This window comes from Trachinotus anak, unplaced genomic scaffold (genome assembly GCF_046630095.1).
Source record: "Trachinotus anak isolate AG129_WGS33_773 ecotype Australia unplaced genomic scaffold, CSIRO_AGI_Tana_v1 ptg000004l, whole genome shotgun sequence".
Taxonomy (NCBI): Eukaryota; Metazoa; Chordata; class Actinopteri; order Carangiformes; family Carangidae; genus Trachinotus; species Trachinotus anak.
This window is the reverse complement of record NW_027273855.1, coordinates 22,729,844-22,752,982: the sequence shown is the minus strand read 5'-3', so window position 1 is coordinate 22,752,982 and position 23,139 is coordinate 22,729,844. Positions and strand designations below refer to the sequence as shown.

At 39.2% G+C, this 23,139-nt stretch overlaps 1 protein-coding gene across 1 annotated transcript; it reads right to left on the bottom strand.

Annotated features, from left to right (window-relative positions):
- Window positions 1-1,003: 1,003 nt before the first annotated feature.
- Window positions 1,004-21,831, bottom strand: spats2 (spermatogenesis associated serine rich 2). The gene is made up of 13 exons (XM_071477154.1): window positions 21,707-21,831; window positions 19,068-19,352; window positions 18,006-18,085; window positions 16,939-17,047; window positions 16,360-16,409; window positions 15,901-16,123; window positions 14,436-14,615; window positions 14,143-14,278; window positions 10,886-10,944; window positions 7,826-7,935; window positions 7,450-7,552; window positions 5,513-5,658; window positions 1,004-5,399 (listed from the first exon to the last, which is right to left on the bottom strand). The coding sequence occupies exons 2-13, from the start codon at window positions 19,090-19,092 to the stop codon at window positions 5,148-5,150; spliced, it is 1,473 nt and encodes a 490-aa protein (XP_071333255.1). The 5' UTR covers window positions 19,093-19,352; window positions 21,707-21,831; the 3' UTR covers window positions 1,004-5,147.
- Window positions 21,832-23,139: the final 1,308 nt, after the last annotated feature.

Sequence of the window (23,139 nt, the reverse complement as noted above, 5' to 3'; positions counted from 1 at the left end):
TCAGTTCCACTAAAAAAAAAAAAAAAAAACTCTTCCCCTCTAAATTTCTCAGATAGTTTTAACCAATAATTCACAGAAAAATGACAACAAATGTGAGCATCAGAATTTTTTTTTTTTTTGTCTTTTCTCTCCCATTAATCATCTCTGGCCCCCTTTATCTTGTGACCTTTGGCAGGGGGCCGACCCCTAGTTTGGGGACCACTGGACAGAAACACAGTACTGTATATTAAGTAGATAAACCAGTTCCACCTACAACAGTAAAATGCTGCTGATGCAGAACAATGATGTGACATAATCGGTGTCAGGCACCATTTCTCTGCATGAGGACTTTTAATTTCGATACTCTAAATACCTTTTACTTTGGAACTTGAGTCAACCTTATTTCTAGAGCACATTTAAACACAGCTTCAGTTGTCCAGAGGGCTGTACAAAGGACATTAAAATAAAGTGAGTAACACAAATGCATAAAATAAGAAAAAGCGAAAGGAAAAAGTGCAGGATTTTTAATTGTAGCAGAATATTTTTACATGGTTGTATTGATACTTTTAAGTAAAATATGTGAATACTACTGCCTCTGCTGGCTGATTGATGAGGTCCTCCACCAAACCTCCCTCTCAAAACTCACACTTTAATGTTTTTTTTTTAAAGTCTTATGACGCCCTCTGCTGGCTGCTTGTATCTGACGTTTCCATTTTTTTTCCCCCACACAGGTGGTGTATAATTTTTACCTATCCAGTTTGTCCTCATAACTGTATTTGGGACACCTTCAGTTATTGGATTTTATTTGGGAACACTGTTTTCAGTGTTTTATATATTTAATAGCATATTTAGTATTAAAACCTGACATCCCAGCCCAGGATCACTCCCTTTGTCAGATTACACATGGAGACACAAAACCTCCCTGTTACCACTGCTTCGGCTCCTGGTCTGCTGACAGTCTGATGGATGAGTTTCCCTCCATTACATATTCATATAACCACAAAAAAATAAACATACACGTTCAGTATTGCAAACTGTTTATTTGTAGGAAATGAAAAGTGTGCCATTCAGTGACAGGGAGATAGAGGGGGCAGGGGTGTCGGGGACGGTTGATGTCTTTGGTCCATACTCTGGTGGAGGGGATGTCAATGAATTGGTGGGAGACAAGAAAAGGCACTTGAGTTAACAGTTGTCTCAGAAAAGTTGTCTTGAGAAGAAGGACACAAGGTCTACTGGAAGAATGGATGAACTAGATGCTTTAACCTCCATTATGCCTAGTATGAATATCACATACAAAATGCCCTATGTGAGCACAAAATTATATAGCTACATATATGTATATACAGGAGGGAATCAGAAAATAAAGTAGGGTGGAAAGGATGAAAGGTGAAGTGTTGGATTTATCCCCTTTGGAATTCTTTACAGGCTGAGGACACAAAACAAAGGCAGCAACCTTTTTTTTTCCTTTTTTTTTTTTTTTTTTTTACAGGACAAAATTATTTCTTTGGCGATAAACTAATATTCCTACAGTTTGGAATGTAGATGCAAAACAACAAAAAGTGGTTAAATTGAGACAGACAAAATCCCAGATGAGAAAACAACTTCTCTTTGAGTTTGGATTGAACAAGTCCAGCCCCTCTAACAGTAGAGACGCTGGAATACAAGCTGGATTGTTTGTTTTATCATCTGTTTGATCAGCTCAAACTGCAGCCCACCATTGAGTTGCTGGTTGAGGAAAGTTGTAAAAGTTTCCCCAACAACTTCAGTCAATAAAAATATTTGTGACATCATAACCAAGTCACCGTGTCTGAAAGCACTTAAAGGAATAGTTTGACCAATTTAGGAAATACACTTTTACTGAGAGTTAGATGAAAAGACTGATACCACATACAATGCCCCCGCGTGGCCGGATTAACCTCCCATTGACCTCCACTGCACATGGTAGAAGCTGTACTCTAAAGCTGAAATGATTAGTTGATCAAACCATTAATTGACTGAGGAGAAAATTCATTGGCATTCATTCATTATTTTTGAGGAAAAACTGCTCGTGAAATGTGAATATTTGCTTTGTTTCCCTTTATTCTACGATATGATCTTTGGGGTTTTAACTGCTGTTCAAACAAAACAAGAAATCTGAATGCTGACATTTTATACATTAATAAAACAGTCAATTATGAAAGAAAAAGACTGAAGTATTGATAATAAAATAACTGTTAGTTACAACCTTACAGTGGTGGAATAATCCTGTTTTACCTGAGGTTTTCTGTAGATTACATGACACAGAAAAAAATTAAAGCAATTTGATAATAGACAACAAATGAGGTCAATATAAACGGCCATTACCTCCCATTAAACTGTGAAATGTCGTGTTACATTTCTGTCTTCTTTCCCAGCTGTTTGGAAAAAGACAATCCTGGATGTTTCCATGGAGAAGCTCAGGGAAGGCCACGGCTCTTTATCGGAGGTGGGGCGGTTAACCAGGCGAACATTTTCCAAACCAAGTTATTTTTCATCTCTGTCTTTTCTCCCGTAAAACTGAAAAACACTGTTTAATAACTCTTTCGATAAAGTTTAAATTTCATTTTTGTAATGTTTGTCCAAGTTAATTTTCTATTGTGGTGCACTAAGCCATAATGGAGTTTGTTTCCCCAACAGCCACAAGGAACAATAATGAGCCCGTTTCACACCCAAAACCAAAAGTTGTCCAGCAACATGAAGATGAAATTTACTCTTCATCAAAAATGTATTTTTCAGTTTTACAGGAGAAAAGACTTGTGGCGATGTGGTCTAACTGGTTGTTTTGGCAAACGTACGTCTGGGCTAAACAGGGCTACCCGTTTCCACTCATTATGTTAGGTTAAGGTAATTGGCTTCTCATATATATCATAATGTTCCATGAGTGGTATCAGTCTTTTCATGTAACTGTCCACAAAAAGCAGAAAAGGAACATTTTTTGTTAATATGCTTCAAGTCACATATTTCTGTCTTTACAACACATATTTACCAAAGACTGCAAACAAGTTAGTATCTTTTTTCCACAATATTCACTAATTATTGGAGTAAAGATTTTTTTTCATCTTAATAATAAAAAAAAAACTGATCAGAAAATCCATTAAGTAACAAAACAGAAAAAAACCAAAACTTTAAATTCATTTCTTTTCTAAATTTCTTTTTCAATTTCTTTCTCGAGGGAAGACAACACATGAGGAAAATGCAGCAATAATGTAACAACCGCTTTCACTCTACAGCCTTGCAGCTCTGCCTGGGCACAAAACTACAAGAAAGTAAGAGATGAGGAAACACCAGCGGCTCCTGTCCCTTAATAAACACCCCACTGCGAGAAAACGGCTTGAAAACAGGCCGAGTCAAAAGATCATCAATGAGGTATTCACAATCTTTTTGTTCACAGACTGTGGACGCCACGAAGAGACTTAACCCCCAACAAAAGCCTTGCAGCGTCTCATTCGCAGCCATTGAAAAGACCTGTGAAGTCAATACCAACCTTCCATCAATTTTACTTTCACAGATGGGCTGAAGTGAGTATATAAAAAGGGGAAGAGTAGATCTTGCACCTTATTCTCACACATATATTTATAATTCACGTCTGCTCTACGCGTACCATCTGTTTCGAAAGCTGTCATGATGCAGACATCCATGTTTCTAGAAAGGCAAATGTGAAGTCTCTCTGTGACTAAAGGCAAGCACGTCATTAATATGCCATTCATGTGCATATAACAACAAAAAGAACTGAACAAACTGTACCTGTGGAAGAAAATCCACCTGAATAAATGTCAAGAACTAACTACAAAACATCATGTGGACAGTTTCCTTTGCTGTGAGTTTCAACGTGTCATTTAACATTTTCTACAAAAGGTAATGAGCCCTCTCTTTGTTATAAAATAACTGACAGCAAGCCAAGAACAACAGCACACGTGGCGACCCCATTGGCCAGTGGGAGGGCAATGCATCACTGCCTTAGGCAATATTTAAGGGAATAGTTTCACATTTTGGGAGATGACATTTTCGCTTTCTTGCCTAGAGTTAGATGAGAAGATAAGTAGCGTTCCCATTATCTGTACTGGGGAGGGAGACAATTAGCTTAGCTTAGCATTAAGACAGACTAGAAACAAAGGGAAACAGCTAGCCTTGCTCTTTCGGGGCAATAACTTGTAGTTTTTACACTTTTACACAGGTTTTTGTACGAAAAGATAGAAACTGTTAATCAGTGAGCTTTAGAGGAGCTGGCAGGAGGATGTCGTCAGATTTAGACAGGTAATGGGGCTGTTTCCACCTGGTTTCTGGTCTATATGCTAAACTAAGCTAACCAGCTGCTGACTTCGTCTTCATACTGAGGTTTACAGAGTGTTATCGAGCTTTGCTAACTCTCGGCCAGACAGCAAATGAATGCATTTCCCAAATGCTGGGAGCTGTTCCTTTTAAGAGCAACTTCTGAGGTCTTCTCAAAACACATCTAAGTCCTAGCGTTAACAAGTTCCCTACTGTTTTTTAGCAGCCATATGAAAAGCTCTGGATTACAGTTTGATATGTTTCTTTTTTTTTTTCCTTTATCTTGCAAAGATTAACGATAGTCTGTAGTGTTGATTGCATGTCTACTCTCCTGATCACAAATATCCCTGTTCATGCTAGAACTACTTTCCACGGTGAAGGCATTGAAATGGTTCTGGGAGACAAGAAACAAAGATTTGAGGTGCAAATCAGAGAGCTGACATAAGCCACAGCAAAAATAGAAAGTACTAAGAGTTCAACTTCAATAGTGCACAAATCGTTGCAGATAATTGTGTCAGTCTCTGGCAGACTGCTCAACTGCAAAAGTTAACAATAGAGAATGACAATAGCATAGCAATGAGATATCTCAAAGGGGGGGCTAAGGATAGAAGCTGTTACTTTAACCAGGATGGGGGGGGGGGTGCAAAAAGGAAGAGTGATTACAGAACAGTGAGAACTTTTCAAGTTTGAAGGATGAATGGATGTATGATGTAGAGAGGTGGCACTACAGCTCAACTGATGACTGAATATGTAAACTTGTATTCTATTCTTCATTGAAAGGAGTTAATAGGGCGGGGGAAGTGTGCGGGGTATGGAATGGGTACAGGGAGGGGAGTGCAAGGGTTAGTAGATGGGTTTGGTTACGATGAGGGTTTCCAGCGTCAAGGGCAGTGCGTTCGCGGAGGCCTCTGGGGCAGCCCGTTGTGAGAGGGTCGGTCTTGGTTGTGGGAGGACGAGGAGGAGTGGGAGGGACCCCTCGAGTTGTTGGAGTGCTGTGAAGTATGACCACCATCGCTCTGGTAGCGGTGGTTAGTGCGACCGGCATTCCTGTCATGATAGGAGCCGCCGTTATACCGCTGACCACCCGAGTGAAAACCTTGTCCCTGGAAAGTGCGCCTGTTGCCTTGGAAAATCTGAGGGGAGAATTCAAACTCAGTCAGCATTTAAAAGCGATTTAAACCTGTGAAGGGTGAAGCTGCTTCACCATCTGAATGTTTGACAAATACAAACAACTTCTCCAGCTGACCTGTTTGGTTGGTGGGGGGCGGGTTTCACTGGGGGTGCTTTGGGTCTGGGTGGGAGGAGGAGTTTCCAGCAGACTTGGGCCGGCGACAGAAGAGGACGTGGAGCTACAACGGGACCGATTTGAGTAGCCTGTACGTGGATGGTAAACTGTAAGAGAAACAAGGTAAAGCACTTACTACACAACCTGAGACTGGTCTGAAGAAGCAACTGCACTGAGTAAATCTGTGTTTTAGAGTGATGCCACAACAAACCAGACAGAAAACAAATCAGAATGACTGAAAGCTTGTGAATTTATTGACTTTTATAATCACATTACTTTTCCAGATGTGTATAACAATAATTCTTAATAACATTATCAACTGATGTGACCTGGAGACATGTATGGGTTACTGAACAGGAAAGACTATTCCACAGAGACACAAAACAACTACAGAGAAACTCAAAATGACCACAGAGAGACAAAAAGAAGAGAGAAGAAACATCTACAAAGAAATAACCACAAAGTCTGGGGGTACTATCCAGGAGTGGTGGGGGCCTTTTACTTTTCTATGCTCAGGGGACCCAGTGACTTGTAATGTTTCCATGCCCTGACCCAGATAAGAGGCATGAAAGTGGTGGATGGATTAACCAATTAAAAGGACAGCCAAAAGTTAAATATTCCAGACATTCGTACATTACATTTCAGACCTTAACTTGTTCATGTTAGTTGTGTGAGGGGTAGCAGGTTCCCTGTGCTGCCTGTTGATGGTCTGAGACCCACTCTCAGGTCATTTCTCACAACCTGCACCTGGTTCCATTTAGTGTAGTTTTGGTCAGGGCTACTACTGCTGCACGCTGCAGTTTCTCACTCTAATTCATGTGTCATCTTAGCCGTCTATGGCTGACAGCGTCGGTCAAAGTGTGGCATGCAGCTCTGGAAATTCACCTTGCAGTATTTATTTCACCGGTTTCCAGCCAGTTGCTTCATTTCTCAGTCCTGAGAATGTCCATATGTAAGCTATCATGACATTATGGCAACGAGTTTTCTATCCCCCTGCTGCACATGTGTCATTCATTGCAAACAGGAAACCCGTCCATATTAGGGATTTGAAGGGGTTCTAGGTTTTACTTGGCAATGTGGACCAGGGTACATGTAATCCTGTTTCCCTGCTTTAGTTCAGCAAATTTATATGAATTGTGAATATGTTTGTACAAACTGGTAGCAATACTGATTACCTGGCTTTCTCTAAAACCACAGAATGACAGCGTATCACTTTAACATTCACACATTAGCCAAACCATTCTGACCTCTCTCAGATGAAGTGAATAATATTGATATTCTTATGTCATAACAACAGGTCAGAGCGCCCATCCTGGTCATAATGTTTTGGGTCGCAGTGTTTTGTTCTTTATCAGTAAATGTTTGATCATTTTCATTTCACACACCCAGCCTGAGGACGATGAGTGGAGCTCAAACACTGCTGCATTCTGGTGGCTTTGGCGTATGGTTGTGTGATCTTATCTACAGTCAGATCGTCATCATTTTATTTCCGATGAAAATTTGAGTCTTATTGGACAAAATCACTTTTTTTCCCCTCAAAAAGCTTTTTTCTCTTCAAGTTACAAAGATGCAGCTCACATTTTGATCTTGTTCTGACATATTATAATAATTTGCTTATTAGTCTCTGTCAGTGGACTTCCTGCCTGCTGACTGCACTGTACTAACTGCTCTAATTGTGCATGTCTGAGGAATGCTATTATAAACTGCTAAAAGTGATCAGCTTGATCTTGTATATTGTGATGGGTGGGGGTGGTGGGGAGGGTGTTATGTATAATTTAGGAATACTTGTAAGTCGCTTTGAAAAAAAAAAAAAAAAAACCGTCTGCCAAGTACTAAATGAGGAATAGGAGACTTTAACTTTAACACCGATGAGGAAGAGGATAAAGGAGATTCTGTACCTGATCCAAACGTAGAGATGCTTGTCTTCAGCGGTTCGAGATCAAATGTAAATCTTACTGCTTTCCCAAGGTCCTCATCGTATTTACGTTCACTCACAAAGTGCTGTGAAAAAAAAGACATAATCAATTATAACAATGAGCAACATTCTCCAAGATGCAGCATGTAAACGTTATTTTAATCTGCCGTTTTCTTTCAGTTATTATTTCTGCTTCTGGTTCACCTTGGAAAAGACAACAACTTACTGTGAATAAGGCTTTTTAACTTGAGTATTTAACAGCCATTTCACATCTCGTCCACTGACAAAGTACTGAGTCACACACTGCGAGACAGACACAGACGAGGCCAAACAGGAGCAGCAGTATTTTTTTAAGATACCTTGATGTCTGCTCGCAGTTCAGTCAACTGCTCCTCAGACATGGATGCTGACTGGTCTGTCAGCCGTCTGAGCTGCTCTGCTCTCTTCTGCCGGGCGTCTAAAATCACCACTGAAACACAGACACAAAATCTGATCTTTAACGGATATGAGGCTGGTTTTAATGTACAGTGTATGAAACCAACAAAAATAATCTTCAATCTTCTTGTGCATGTTGTCACAGTTTCACAGTGCAACAAGAATTCAGGTGGATTATGTTATTATAACTTCTTTAATCTTTAATATCTGTTATGTCTCTTAATTACTACAAATGAGGGCTGAAACTAACAATTATTTCCATTACCAATTCGTCTTCCAGTTATTGACTTGATTAATTGTGATTTTCAGTTTACTGTGATTTATAAGAAAGAAGCAGCAAATCCTACAATTTAAGAAGCTGGAACCTGAGTGGCTGTAGCATTTTCACAATTACTGCTTGATAAATGAAACAATTAATCAGTTATCAAAATAGTTGGAGACTACATAATATAACAAATTGTTTCAGCTCTGATTGTTTGGTCCAACAGTCAAAAACCTAAAGATATGTAGTTGAAGACAATAAATCCTCAGACCTGAGAAGCTGGAAGTAGATAATATGTGGTATTTACACTTTGAAGGTGACTTCATTTTATTACAAAAATAGATAATATTAATTAATTTAATTTTACATTTTATTTTTAAATTACATCATGATATTCCCTGCAGTCCCGATAAGTTTCAGTTTCCTCTGGGAATTCAGTTGTGGTCATTTGAAATGAGAAGTACGAAGTCCAGATGACTCAGCATCTGGAGGTAAACAAGGGTCAAAGATAAAGCCATTTTCAAATCAAGATAAAATGTGAGTGCTGATGAGAAGGAACTGATGTAAGTGTCATCACAGACTGAACATGTTTTTTTATATAATTAAATTTAAAAGTCAAATGTGTTACTTCAATTGAACCTACATACAGTTTCTACATCATTAGTTGGTGTGGGTGGGTGTTGCTCGTCTCCTCAACACAACTTGTGACTAAGAAAAAACTGGAGAATTGTGGCATCTCTGCATCATGTACAAAGAATGTCTCCCTGCATGATGCTGAGAAACTGTGCACAACAGTGAATCTACACAGAAGCTTTTGCCTTTTGATCCAGAGGGACTGTCATAAAAAAAAAAAAAAAAAAAAAAGTACCCTTCATGTATTAGCTGCATTTTTTCTGATCTTGTGGCTGTGCTGCAGATATAAGAAATGTCATCAACAGCCACAGTTTTTCGTGAGTTTTACATTTTAATTTCTAGAAATGGTGTTAAGCGGTTTCTACAGTGGATCAGTTCAATGTCAAAATCAAGACTACAGCACCTGAAATGAGTAGTTGATCAACTGAAAATGATTTGCTTATCGATGATCCTTTAATTGCTTTAATCACTTTGAGCAAAAGTACAAACAGTTTCCGTTTTTTCTCTTGTGTATCATTATAAACGGAGTATTTTTGTCTCTGGCTGGTCCGACTAAACAAAAAGACGTCAAGTTGGGCTTTAGGAAACTGTGATAGACATTTGTTTTTTTGTTTTTTTTTTTTAAACCATATTTATCCTGTAGATTATCATCTTGATTACACATCATATGAATAATCGTTTGTCAAAAAATTCACTGATAACTATTTTGACTATTAATTAGTTGCTTTTGTTGTTTGTTTCTCTGACAATAATGCACAACAATCTCTAGCTCCAGCTTCTTATTAGAGAGGATTAGCTTCTTATGGCTGTGTTATGTAATAGTAAATGGATTATCTGTATGTTTCTGACAGTTTCCTTGAATAAAAACCCCCAAAAACTAAACAAAAAAACAAACAGCAATATGAAAATATGGGATCAGATGTGAGGAGAGAGAAGAGGTAGCTGTAGCAAGTAAACAAGGAAATTACACAATTTATGAATCAGTGTAATTTGCTCTGAAAATGCAGTAAGTTTGAGAAGTTTGAGATATTGAGCCGGGAAAATACAGGATTCTGCTTTGTCCCTGGACTCTGTCATTGTCAGTTAATAGTAAATATTTTGAAGATTACCATAGAAGTAATTGTTAGATATTTTTTACTCTATACTGCACATTTGACATGTTTACTGTGAGTTCAAAGGAATAATCCTAAAACTTCAACCAGGAAGGAGTGCAGAAAGGCTCTGCTTGTCTGTGTAAAAGTCACCACTCTCCACTGACTGTGGGAAATTGTGATGGGCATTTTATTATCCAAATGATTAGGTGATTAATTGAGAAAATGACTGGCAGATTAATCAATAATTAAAATAATCAATAGTTGTAGCCCTAAGCAGTACCAGCTACAATACTGATATTTGTTACCTACAGTACCACAGTAAGGATGAATAGGGATCATTATATCCTGGTCTGTACCAAGCAATTCAGAGAACATCTTTTTTTGTTTAGTTATACAAAGGTAATAAATTAAAAACATGTGGATTCATGGCTGTTTATCAGTAACATCTTTTCCTTCAGAAGAGCAAGAAGGTTGAAGGAAACCTGTCAGCATAAATGTAGTGCAGGAAGGAGATTAGTGGAAGGTGAATTTTGAGGAAATCTGGCTTTTGTAATGTCCAAGAAGTACTAGAGTTTCTTCACTTCCCTCTCAATTCCCCACACACCTTGCACAAAGACAACATTGAGTCTCCCTTGACACCTGACACTATTCACTTTTTCCAGGCCTGGAACACACAACACTCTACACTGAGAGGACAGAATAACAGAGAATGCCCTACTTGTACAAATATGCCGTCTTGCTCTGTCATGTTACACACACACTCACACAGTGGTATACCCTAGGTATATCAGGACCCTAAGGGCAGGTTTGAAGAAACTGGGACTTGCTGTGCCACAACAATCCCCTTTTCTGCTTCTCTGGAAGTGATTTAGGTCATATTCTCCAGGCCCTGGAGTCAGGTGATCATATTATATGAAGAATACTAGTAGCTCCTGGGTGGTATGTGACAGGCAGGGTTTTGGTTCAATCTACAAACTGGGAAATACAGTACTTACTGGCCTCTGCTTTCACTTTATCCATCTCTGCAAGTAGAGTCACTTCTCTGTCCATTAAACTAGAAAAAAACAACAAAAAAACAGAAGAGGGTCATTTTTCTTCAAGATAAGAATAAATATTGCACACGCTGACTTTGTGCTGAGATTGCAGTTGCAGTTCCAATAACATTAAACAAAGAGGCAGTTGCATCATCACTTTGGGATCAGAAATGCAGCAGCATCCGTGAATGATGATGCAAAACAGCAAGTTCAATACAGTTAGTACAATATTTAGGCAATGACACATGAGAAGAAGCAGTAGTTGCAATGCTGTTCCCCCTCATACCATTATCATATGATGCTACTGAAGTGCATCATAACACTGTTTAAATTCTATGATGAGCTGGTGAGACAACGAACACACAAAAAGCTAAGGAAACCAGTACAGTATGCAAAAAAAAGTTAATTATGCAAAGAAAAACTGTTCCATTACTTTGTGCTAGTTTCAGATCCAAGTCCAGTTAAAGGTACCCTGTGGAGTAGTGCTCTGGAGCAATGGGGGTCCGTGATTTTTTTTGTTTGAATTGTGCGCACCCCCAAGGACTCATCCAAGCACACAGGCGATGCTACACGCTACACACACACACACGGCGGTGGAGGCAGCGGAGGAGAAGACGACTGCTTGCAAGCAAACATGGATGTAAATGAAGCAGGATTTCTTGAGGAACAAGTTTCATTCATCATTTTTGTCAGGTCTCAAGGACACACACAACACGTCTTTGTTTCCAAGAAAACTCCACTGGGAACATTTAAGGCATACTTCAAACAAAGTGCCTCTTGTGTCATCTGACAGTGTTATTAAAAGCAGAGCTGTGGAGTTATTTAAAATACTTTTGTTGTTGTTTTAGTTTTTACATTTTTTAAAATAATTTTACGAAAAGAAAAACTGACAATCGCGGCCACTTTACGCAGCGATCGACCAGGTGTGCAGGGGTGAGAAAGCATGCAGTTTTTCTGTGTCTGCCTCAGGGTTTTTTTTTTTTCTCTTTAAACAAATGCAACACTATGAATACCTTCCAGGTCAGACTGGCTAAAAATTCTTTCCCCTATTTTGTAGTAATTTACTGTGTTAAGACAACATAACATGAAAAGACACAGAATTCTTAGTGATGTCAGGGAGGTGGCGTGATGCAGTCTTTGGGGTGATGCAGTCTCTGCCTGCCTGGTTGAATGGCACATTGTTCAGCCTGGTTCAAGCATTCTGAGCTCTTTACAGTCATGATCTCTCTTTGCCCTGCAGTATTATAAAGCCTTTGAAAAGTAGATGCTCACAAGTTATGTGGTTAACTTTGCAGTGTTTTTGACAGGTGGCTGACTCCCATTAGCATGAATTAGACTACACCTATGATGAGCTTTGTATCTTTCATTAAACACTAAGTTTGGCTGATTGAGAGAAATTCAGACACCAAAAGCCAGTTGTGATAGTATTATCCAATCTGTGTTTTATATTTGTTAAAGTGACAAAGTGCTCAACTTCTACAAGTGCAGCCGAGGCAGAGAGCTGAGAGAGGAGCTAAATGGATATTCCACTCAGTTTAGACCATCGACAGGAAGTCACAGCATCATGTTTCAGCTTTTCAGAGAGAGAAAGAGAGAGAGACGAGGGAGCTCTCTACAAGAAATACAGCACATACTGATGACACTTCAGAAATTATATTGCTAATTGAAGAATGTATATTTATGGAATACATAAAACCAGACGACGGACTTCTTGGTTTTCAGAGTCAGACCAAATGAGTTAAGGTTTGGGAGTAATGTCTGATACTCCTTTTCTAATAAGGATTAGCCCCACTAAATAATCTCCACCCTTTATTTAGTGAGCTACTTATCTATTACTAGCATCCTCAGCAATTACCCAATTCTCTTAAAGAACCATTAATAAAGAATCTCAACCTAATGACTTAAAGTTAAGGCCAACAGGAGCTGAACCTGGATTTTTTTCTATTTCTCTGCTTGTGGTATCTACAAGTTTGGAAGCTCATCTAACTAAAGAGGTTAAGTGGACAGGTTTTAGTAACATACAGCAGCTGGCAAACATCCTCAATGAGGTTCCTGAATCTCTAGGTGTTTCAAGTCTTTCAACATCACGTACCCTCACTCAGGTTCGCCCGGCTGGGTCACTGTGTAACTGACTTCTCTTCATTTAGAATATCTTAGTGAATAAAGAAAGCATTCACCTTACACAACTTTATAATGCAACATTCATATGGATAAGTTGATGTCTGGCTCACATGAACTCACTTCATGTTTAGTAGATTAAATAAAAGCTAACATTAAAACCATTCTACAAAATGTACACATAAAATAATTAATTCAATGATTAAAAACAAACCATCAAAGCGAATCACGCACAATTGTTATTTTTTTAGTTTTGTATTAATGGTTGTAATATTTGTGTTGTCTATAAGTTTAGTTTGTCCATCTTTTTTGTTTCTTGGCAGCCTGTAATGTCTGGCTCATCACACTGGACACTCCAGCCCATTTACACCACCTGTTCAAGATGGGAATGTTGTGCCTTTATTGCCGCTCGCCGTCCTATAATATACAAGCATGTAAGCCGGCAGCAGAGGTGTTGACAGAGCCCGATCACTGTTTGTGTAAACGGGAGAGCACACATGGCGGAACAGGATGTCCACCATGTCTGATTCTGGAACACCGGCTTGCTAACTAAAGCTCACACACTGCGGCAGCCTCTGTTCGCTTCACTGTGAACAAGCAAAGTGAGGTGTCTTCTTAACAGCAGTATAGTGGGAGCTGTTTAAAACACGCTTCCATAAAAGTGACATGACATTCAAAATATACAACAGGTTGTTATGCAAAGCTCTGCCCCATTGTCATCAATAAGAACAAAGGTAAGAAAATGCCCTTTGACAGTTACAGCAGCACCTACATAAATACATAACCACCAACATCACTTCAGCAAAATGCTCCTGTTTGCTTTTCCACTGCAACCAGGAAGATCAGGAAAATTAGAAGGATGACAGAGCAGGGACCTGCTCTACATCTTGAACTTTTGCTTGGGAAATAAATTTCATCCCTAGTTCTTTTGGTTGAAAGGTGGGTTTAGTTCATGTATTGCTCAGGGAGGCTCGTGGGACAGTTTCTGCCTAAGAACTGTTTTGGTTCACCTCACTTTTCAACATACTACAAATATTTTATCATCTCAAGATTCAGCTGTAGTCATGACCAGAGGCAGATATGAGAAGAAATGTACGTACCAGCTCTGGAGCTCAGCAAACGTCTGCTTCATCCTCTTGATTGAGGAGTCCATCTCCTCCTTGACCACCATCCTGTAGCGAGTCAGCGAGGCAGTGCATCTCTGCAGGTCCTTCACAGAGCGGTCGATGTTGGAAGCTGAGGAACAGACATGAAAGACATGTTGAGGATATAAATGCTACAACATATTTTCTCCCTGGTTAGGTTTTACCTGTGTCTTTGTAATATCTCACATTGAATCATGGATTTACTACAAACTACATTCAGGGGAAGGTAATAGTCAAAAGTGTCTGACCTATCTTCTTGACTGCTGGTGATCCTTGCTCATCAGTGGAGGGTGCTAATGAGGATGTGGGGGGATGTGAATTTGAGCCTGGCCTGCGTCGGGTCTTGTTGCCTCTGGGACCCTGGTCGTTCCTCCCTCCTTGCTGAGAAGCGGGACTTGGAGCGCTGCCTTGACTTTCTGCTTCAGCACCTGTGGGAGGACAGATTACTTAACAATAAATAAACGAAGTATGTTTAACACTAACTTCCTCCTAAGGCACCTACAACAGGGCTAAGACAGAAGAGTTTGTCATTCCTCCTTTCTTTTTTAAACCCCTAAAATTCCCATAGTAACATCACATTTGTTACAGTGTGAAAATTAGCTTTTCGTAAAATTTCACATTACATCCCCCAAGGACTCATGGAAGCACACAGGCGATGCTGTAAACATACACTGATGGTGGTGGTGCACATTTAAACTGCATTTTGTATGTGGTCCTAAAACATGATAAACCATGAAATAACTTATTTAGTTGAGAAAGGGTGAGAAATTGATGGGAGTTAATATGGAAATAAATTAACATACAAATAAATTGAGACATTTACAGAACAATAGACCCAGTGACAAAAAGAACACAGAGAAGGTACTGGGCCTCATTGAAGAATATTTTGATATTTATCGTCTGGATCTTTTCTTACTTTTCTCTGTGAAGCCTTTTACAGGCATTCAAAGTCAGATTCATCAAACTCTACCAACTTGTCTGAGGTTGTAACTAATGACTTCAACTCATGAAAGAAACGATTATGAGACTATCAAAATACTTAATTTTTATAATTTCTTTTCAGAAATTGGTGCAGCTCTAAACCTGACATAAACTCCTTGTTTTAGCCAAATGTAGCAGTGTCAGTATTTGTATTAAGGGACCTAAGCTGTGATTTGTCATGTATTTAGAGCAAAACTAACAATAAAGACGGAATGGCTTGACATGACAATAGATGATTAAAAAAAATAAATAAAAAAAGTTTTTTAAAAGCAAAGTGGTCCATGATTGGAGGCAGCCCAAGGAAACATGACAGATATTAGATGATAGAATATAATTACAGTAGGTACCAGACAGTTGGTGAATGCAATAAGTTCTCATAATCAATCAAACCTGAAACTTAAGTACTATAATCTGGTTGCACCTGCGGTTCTTACATGAGGCTCATTTTTAGTCAACTGAAATTTCACTAGATCTTTGACGAGACACTGATCAGCACTGTGCAGCATTTATACTTTATAGCCTAATATCCATACCAGTCCTGGGCAAAGCTTTTTCATTTAAATGTTGCTCAGAGCAGACTTGTACAAATCCATACCAACTATGCCCAGTGAAGGGGGTAATCCTCACATTAATGTGGCAGCATAAAAAAAACTAGTCCTTCCTAAAAACCCTCAGCGCTTGCCTCTTTTGCTTTTATCACTGATCACATTTTGGCTGAGGAGCTGTTATTACCGGTGGTTTCGGATGTGGCGGGTTCAGAGTCCAGCTCGGCTGCATCCAGGGAGGCAGAGTCCAACTGTTCACTCAGAGAATCAAGTGACTCTCCATCCATTACAGACCCGTTGGCATGAAAGCCGTTCATCTCATCCTTGCCCTCCTCTGGCGATGTGGCCTCAGGTGGAGCAGGCTCTGCTGAGGCCTCTGGCTGAGGCTTGGGCTTCTTTTTCTTCTTGGGCTGGACATGGAAATATCAGTGTCAGGCTCCTTTGTTCATTATCTCTTTCTGAATCAGTGCAGAGTTGGGTTGGTATTTGTTCACTATTCAAAACTGCCTTGTTAAAACTACAATGAAGGAAGGGGCACTTTAAACATCAAAAAGTACAGAAACTATTTAAAATATTTCATAACTCCAGGTAAAATGATGCTGAGTCAACAAAGAAACATTCAAGACGCAGGCTTTCTGGTTCACACCTTCTTTTTGCCGGTGACATTCCACTCCTTCAGGATTTCAGCTGCACTGCCTACGGCATAAAGCAAACAATGACGACAAAAGGTGCACAGTGACATTTGACAGACTTTAAAGCCTGTAATACCCATCTCAATATCAGAATGCCCTGAAGTGTTGTTTATACTACTAAATGAGGAACAAAGCAGCCTGACGTATGCGGACAGCCTTCTTGTTCTATAATTAAACCTGCCAAACTAAAGGCATGCGCGTGACGCTCAACCTCTGAATGCAAAGCATGGAATCCATTGCAAAATATTTGTTCCCAGGGTGAAGCACAAGTATTTTGGGTAGCATGCAAGGACAACAGGCCTGATTAAACTGACAAGTTGGAAATGTGGTGGAAATATATGTGGAATTCCAGTGGCACCCTTAGAGTATTTTCTTTATGTGGTGTTATTGTGAATTATGACCTTCCTCAAGGTATACCTGCTCTAAAATATGCAACGCAACCTGTTTTATGGGAAGTGGTGCAACTACTTATAAAGGAGCTTACAGGGCCAATTATTTACCAGTGTTGAGGTCAAACACTGACGTCATCATACCTTCTAAGAAAGCTTGAACGGCCTTGTCAACAGAGTTCTCGAAGTGCTGCAACACCAGTACAATTTCATTGTTGCTTTTGTTGGGGACAACTGCCCTGACAGCACTGATCTGTAAAGAGGAAATTAAACAAATGAAGCACAAAATGTTTTAATGTAAACTTTAAATATGAAACATTTACTGTAAATTCACACTGAAGGTGTTGCCACATTGAAATAACATTTGGCTTAAGGACGCAGCACTGGACTATTGGTCTTATTCATATACTACAAAAGTGAAAATACAAATATTATAAGAGTCTCTTACTGCTTTGCAATGAAGCACAAACCCATAAATGCAACTCAACAGCAGAGTTGTCATATGTTATTATATCTATATGAACAACTATCCATAAGTCATATCATTATTTCTGATTAGCAAGAAATGTGTTAGCAGCTTTGGCACTACTTCTGTGCCTCTTACTTTCAATATAAAGAAAGGAAAACTCACAAGAACATTACAAACAACCTGCCATGAAAACATTATGACACCACAGTAAAACTGTGCAGTGTCCCAATTTCTTTACGTTGTTCCAGTTGTTATAGATTAACAGCTTTAAAGAGGACGAGGCTTCCTGTTATGAGACTACGTAAGAAAAGTCATTCTTCAAGGGAAGTCAAGTTATCTATGGTGCTGAGCTATTGAACATGTCAATAACATTTACAGACACTGATAAAATAACTCCTATTAATACAGGAATAATCCACAAGTCAACACTAACTCTAAACCTTGCATTCTTCCTTCGGCAACACTACAGCTGTTACTCATACTCTGACAGATTGCCCTCTCATGTTTACTGTTGCTAGAGACCAGCTTGCTGGGAAACTGTTGATGGAGCCCAACCACTAATGTTACTGAGTGTCAAAGAGTCCACCAACACAGAGTGGAAATGTCTAACTTTGGGAGAAGCCCATCATATTCCTCAAACGTAGAGTTTTTGTTTCAGATTTAACCCTTCACTAAAAACAAAACAAAAAAAAACCTAAAGGCTCTTTATGCCAGTCATGTGCAGTGTGTGGGTGCTTCTTACCTTCTCCTTCATCCTCTCAGCTGTTCCTCCCTGGGACATGACCATTTTCGAGCGAGTGTCAAACACCACCCCAGACGTATCTGGAAAAAATGTAACGAACTCTAACCTTGATTTTCTGTTCAGGCCTTGACTTGTATTTGCAAACCACTACAGAAAATCATTTGCAAAACAAAACAACCCCCAAACATCTTCAGACTTTTCCTGGAAAGAGTAGTTGGCTTTGTTTGTGACTCCCAGTCATGTTATACTGGCAGGTGTGTTCTTGTGAAGCCATTTGTCTTCATCTCAAGTACAAAGACACATAAGCAGCCATGTTTGTCTATCTCAACAAATCAGATGAAACTATCAACTCTTTTAAAAGCTTGAAAACAGATTTCATTTGTTTCCTGGAGAAACAATTTGTCTAAAATAACCCACAATGAGAAAATGAAGACGCAGGCATCGCTGCGCACTGCAGTGAGGAGGAGGAAGGACGTGTTAGTTAGGCATTTATGCACAGCAACTTCAGCTACGAGCACAGGCAGTACACACTTGTGAAAATCCAAAGAGACAAAAACTCATCACATCTGTGTTTGTACAGTCTGGGATCTGTGTCTGATTTAAATGACTAATAACCACTGAAGGCCTCCAAAAAGAGATTCCTCCAAGAGGAACAACCTCAGGGTTCCTTCTATCAGAGGCAGAAAAAAAACTGGGCCATTCAAGAAACAGCTGAGTATGAACAGTCAGGATAAAGTCCAAAGTTAATCTATGGCCATTTATGGACAAGCAGAAAAAAAACTGCAGGACTCTTGTAACAGCTGTTTCTCCTATGCATAAAAGTAGGTTGATGTCATAATGTCATAACTTTGGGAATTCTCCCTTAGATTGCACGTGAGAACAATTATATACACATTTACTTGCTATATTAATTGTAATGTAAACCTTCTGCAACAATTCTGTAGCTATTAAAATCCCAAATTCTGAGTGTACCTTTGTGTAATTAAAGAATACCAAACATTAAATGCTGATTATTTAGCTCAATTCTTCTTTAAAAAATAAGTTTATAAAACAATTACGTACCCTTTTGGCTGTTTTTCTTTGCCATGTTGTCACCCAGTCGTACCCGGGAAAAGCTTGGATTTATACTCCCTCAAGACTGTAAACTCGCCCTTCAAATATGCTTAAGCTGGTGGTCAAATAAAGACTTCAAGTGTGTTAACTTTCAGTTTGAGTTTTTCTTCTGAGAGATGCCAACAAGGCTCACTGCTGGCAGGAGGGCTGGAAGAACGAGGTTCATATCAGTCCTCCACCTTTTAGGCAAAGAGTCAGGTTTTCCTCTTGTTTCTTCACCAAGTTGATCCAAAACTGTGGGGCGAAAGTGAAGAGAAACAACTCAGCTGGGCATTGAAAACTAGTGATCAAAAATGGCGTCATGGCGGGTTATCAAATATAGAAATATAACTCACATTTTAAAGTAACTGTAGCTATGTTGTATGACACATAAACGCACAGATACCAAACTTCCACTTTGTCAAGATCTGAGAAAGTGAACGCAAATCAAATGAAATCCATTTCCCCTGGCTATAAAATATGAATGAAAAACAGATTTCAATAAATTATTGTCTGTCTGGCAGAGCATTCTCGAAAAAAATCTGCAGTTAATATTGTGCTTGGCAGAAGAGCTGAATTTAGTTTGGGGGAAAAAGTTAGTAGGGCTGCAGAGAAACACATCTTTGAAGGGTATTTCCTTTTTCTCAGCTCTCTGCAGGAGTGGTGGGTGATAATGTTATGAGGGCAGCACAGAATATTTGTCGGGCATTCACAGTCTGAGTCCTTTGAATAGTCGAATGATGACAGTATTAGACACATATATACTTATAATAGATCAAAAACCACCTCAAAGATTTTGAATTTTCCTGCAGCCAAACTGATGGCACATATGCTTGGCTAATTATGTCAGCATTATACCTGAAATAATCTGACAATTTTGCACAGTTTTACCTGGCCATGTGGTTTCAGTTTTTCATTCCTGTAAATAAAACATTAATGTTGCTAATGAGGAAGCTGACTGGCCTGACAGTCACACTAATAATAAAGAAGGGAGTTGTTTGTTTTTGGCAAATGTTCCAACTCTCTCTGCAAGTCTCTACAACAATCTTGGTTTGCCTTGGAAATGACGCCATCACCAAGCTGAACAATCAATAATGTAGTGCTACGTCAGACTCACTTACTGACTGCTGCCATATCCGAGTCTGCTTTAATTATGTCCCCTCTAGCCTTAAAAATGCTTGAACCAGACATTCAGTGATCTGGACCCATTTTTATGGGCCAGCTGTTTCCCTCTGTTAGGTTTCTCTTTCTGATCCTGGTTGTCCAGAAAGGAAACCTAAAAGCTGTGCAAACCCACACCCCTCTGATTAGGACTTGGCGTGCCACAGTCTTGGTTCCACCACACCTTTGCAGACGTCAGACTCACCTATCCACAATCAACAAGTGACTCCGCAGTAGCCAGTCATGCAAACACTAGGATGCATTATGTTTATCAAGAGGGATGGTGCTTGAATCTTCAAGAGGGCCAGGTCCACTTGTGTTAAGTGATGCAACTGAGCAGAAGTGCTAACTCAGCACTCAAGTGAACTTGTTCCAACTGAAGAAGTTGACCAGGTCTAACAAGGATATGAGTGACACAGCCAAATGGGAAACTGGAGGAGCTTCTGTCAAACTAAGTTGACTCAAACAAGGTTTTCATTAACGCCAGATTCAACTGGAAAGATTTTTCATCCCCACTGCCAAATGACTTAATCTCCTGACAGAGAAACCAGTTGTTTCTGTGTTTATAGGCAGTTAAACACGGTGCATTTCTTAGTCCACCTTGAAATGCTGACAGTCCTCAATTAACACAGGTAATATTAAGTTGTAGAAAGATAATCAGAGGGAGATCCCTGTTATCACTTGCCGCAGCGTAGCTAGCATCTTAGATAATATATTTATTCAACGCCCGTTTAACTTGGCTTGCTGCAGAAGTCAGTCGGATTTTACTGCGAGACAGCTGTAAAAAAAATTATTTCTATGCATATATCCGAATAGACAGGCTTTCCTCAAAGCTCAGACAAATTATAACCTTAGCTTGTTGGCGTACTGTCCCGTTAAATAGCCAACTTCGTGATAATGTTAGCTAACAAACCCAGTCTGCCGAGCGGTGAGATTTTGATTTCTTATCACCCGATAATGTTTTTAAATGTTAGCTTTTCAAACCCTAGCATTTTCCAGCTGAAATTCACTCGCACGATAGGGTCTCTGCTTCATTTCAGAGCATTTCACATTTTTGGCTCAAGTCCGGAGGTTACGTTAACGTTAGCTTGCTAACATTACCTAACGTTATATGGTTAGCTTTGCACAGCTCTGCGCTACTGGCCGCAATAATCTGCTGTTAACATTAAAACACCAAAACCACAGAGACACAGACTTAATGCAGCATAACGCAGAAACGCCTTTTTTTTTTTTTTTTTTTTTTTTTTTTTTTTTTTTGTAGAAAATTGAATTGAGCCTTAGCTAGCGCACAGCTAGCACACTGCTTGTCTTTTATTATTCAATGCTCTGTTTTAAGGCTAACCATCACTTAGCTCTTCAATTAAACAAATAAAATACTGTTAAAACATTAGTGTTCATATCAGTTATTAGTTCACCATGCTAACAGTTAAAGAGGATTAAATACGTACTTGATGTTGGCGAGAAAACTGAACAGTAGATTCTGGAAACGGGGTACCGCAGCTCCTACCGCCAGCCGTCTTTAATGCCAAGTAGTCTGCTGTGGGCAGTGTTTTCCTCGACCAGACTCCCTCCGGGTTGCCAGGTTGTATTCCAACACCCCCCCTTTTAATACGTTTCAAGCGCTTCTCTGTATGAGTTCATAAAATTCTGCACAAGGGCAGTCAGTGTGAACTAAACTGTGGAGCAGTTTTTTTTTTTTTTTTTTATTGCTTTGACAAAAAGCGCATTCAATAGTTGCTGAATCACTGTTAAACTGGCTTTTGTAATAACTCATAAGGGTAGAGGTAACCTTTGACCCCTCATTGTCCAGTTCAGAAGACTGTTGTGTCTCAGTGTCTGAGATGTGATTATTGTAAAATGCTCTTACTGAGATGTGTATTCTGAGTATACTGAGTTTGTTTGTTCTCATTGCAGTTTAGTATAATAGGCCGGTGAGCAAAGCAGTAGTGGCTAATGCAGATTGTATCTTTCTCACGTGTGGTGTCTGTTTCCTGGACCCAGAATAAATGCATTTGTTTAATACAATGTTGACATATTAATAATTGTTTGATGCAAGAGAAATCATTAGATCAGATTGGACTCTTTCAGTCTCTCAGAGTCTTTTTCTTTTTCTTTGAGACATTCTTTGGATGAGGAACAGCCATTTAATCATGTTTATTAATGCGGCCTTGTTTGTCAGCTCAGCAACTGTGTTCCCTAAGTCTCCGACTTGAGAAGTAGGACAGAGAATCTAGGTTTACAGATTTCTGTTTCTGTGTCTCAGGTCCCAGGACAATTATCCCAGGCTTGTCTATGTTAAGTTTCACAAAATTATGATATCCATAGTGCTGTAGCCTATAAAAGATATTTGTTTTTATGGAAGCTCATTTTAAAGATCTATTCCAATGGTTTAGTAATGTACTTCCATGAAAAATTAAACTAAAATGACCTAAATCAATACATGCAAATACAAATATTCTAACTGACTCAGTATGGGTCACAAGACAAACATCATACATACAATGGTTTTTAGAGACTGTGAGCAGTATTTGTATAGAGCATTATTACTTTTATTATTATTATTATCAATCTTGTCATTTTTATATAATAGGCATTTTTAGTGTGAGGATTGTAACTTTGATGGCCTTATTCTAATCTGTAGCAGTTACTATCTTCCTTGTGTTTTCATTAAAGGCAATTCAAGGCCTCTGTGAACACACAGCGAGCAAAGTATTCAGTCAGCGTGGCTCAAGAGTAGCCTCTGATGAGAACGCTGTCAGTCACTGAAATGAGCGACACTACTGTGTGCAGTAAAATGAACAAGTTGAAATCGCAAAGAATAAGTAAAAAGACAACATTGAAACAGTTCATTTCAACAATCAACTGTACTTACTTACATTTC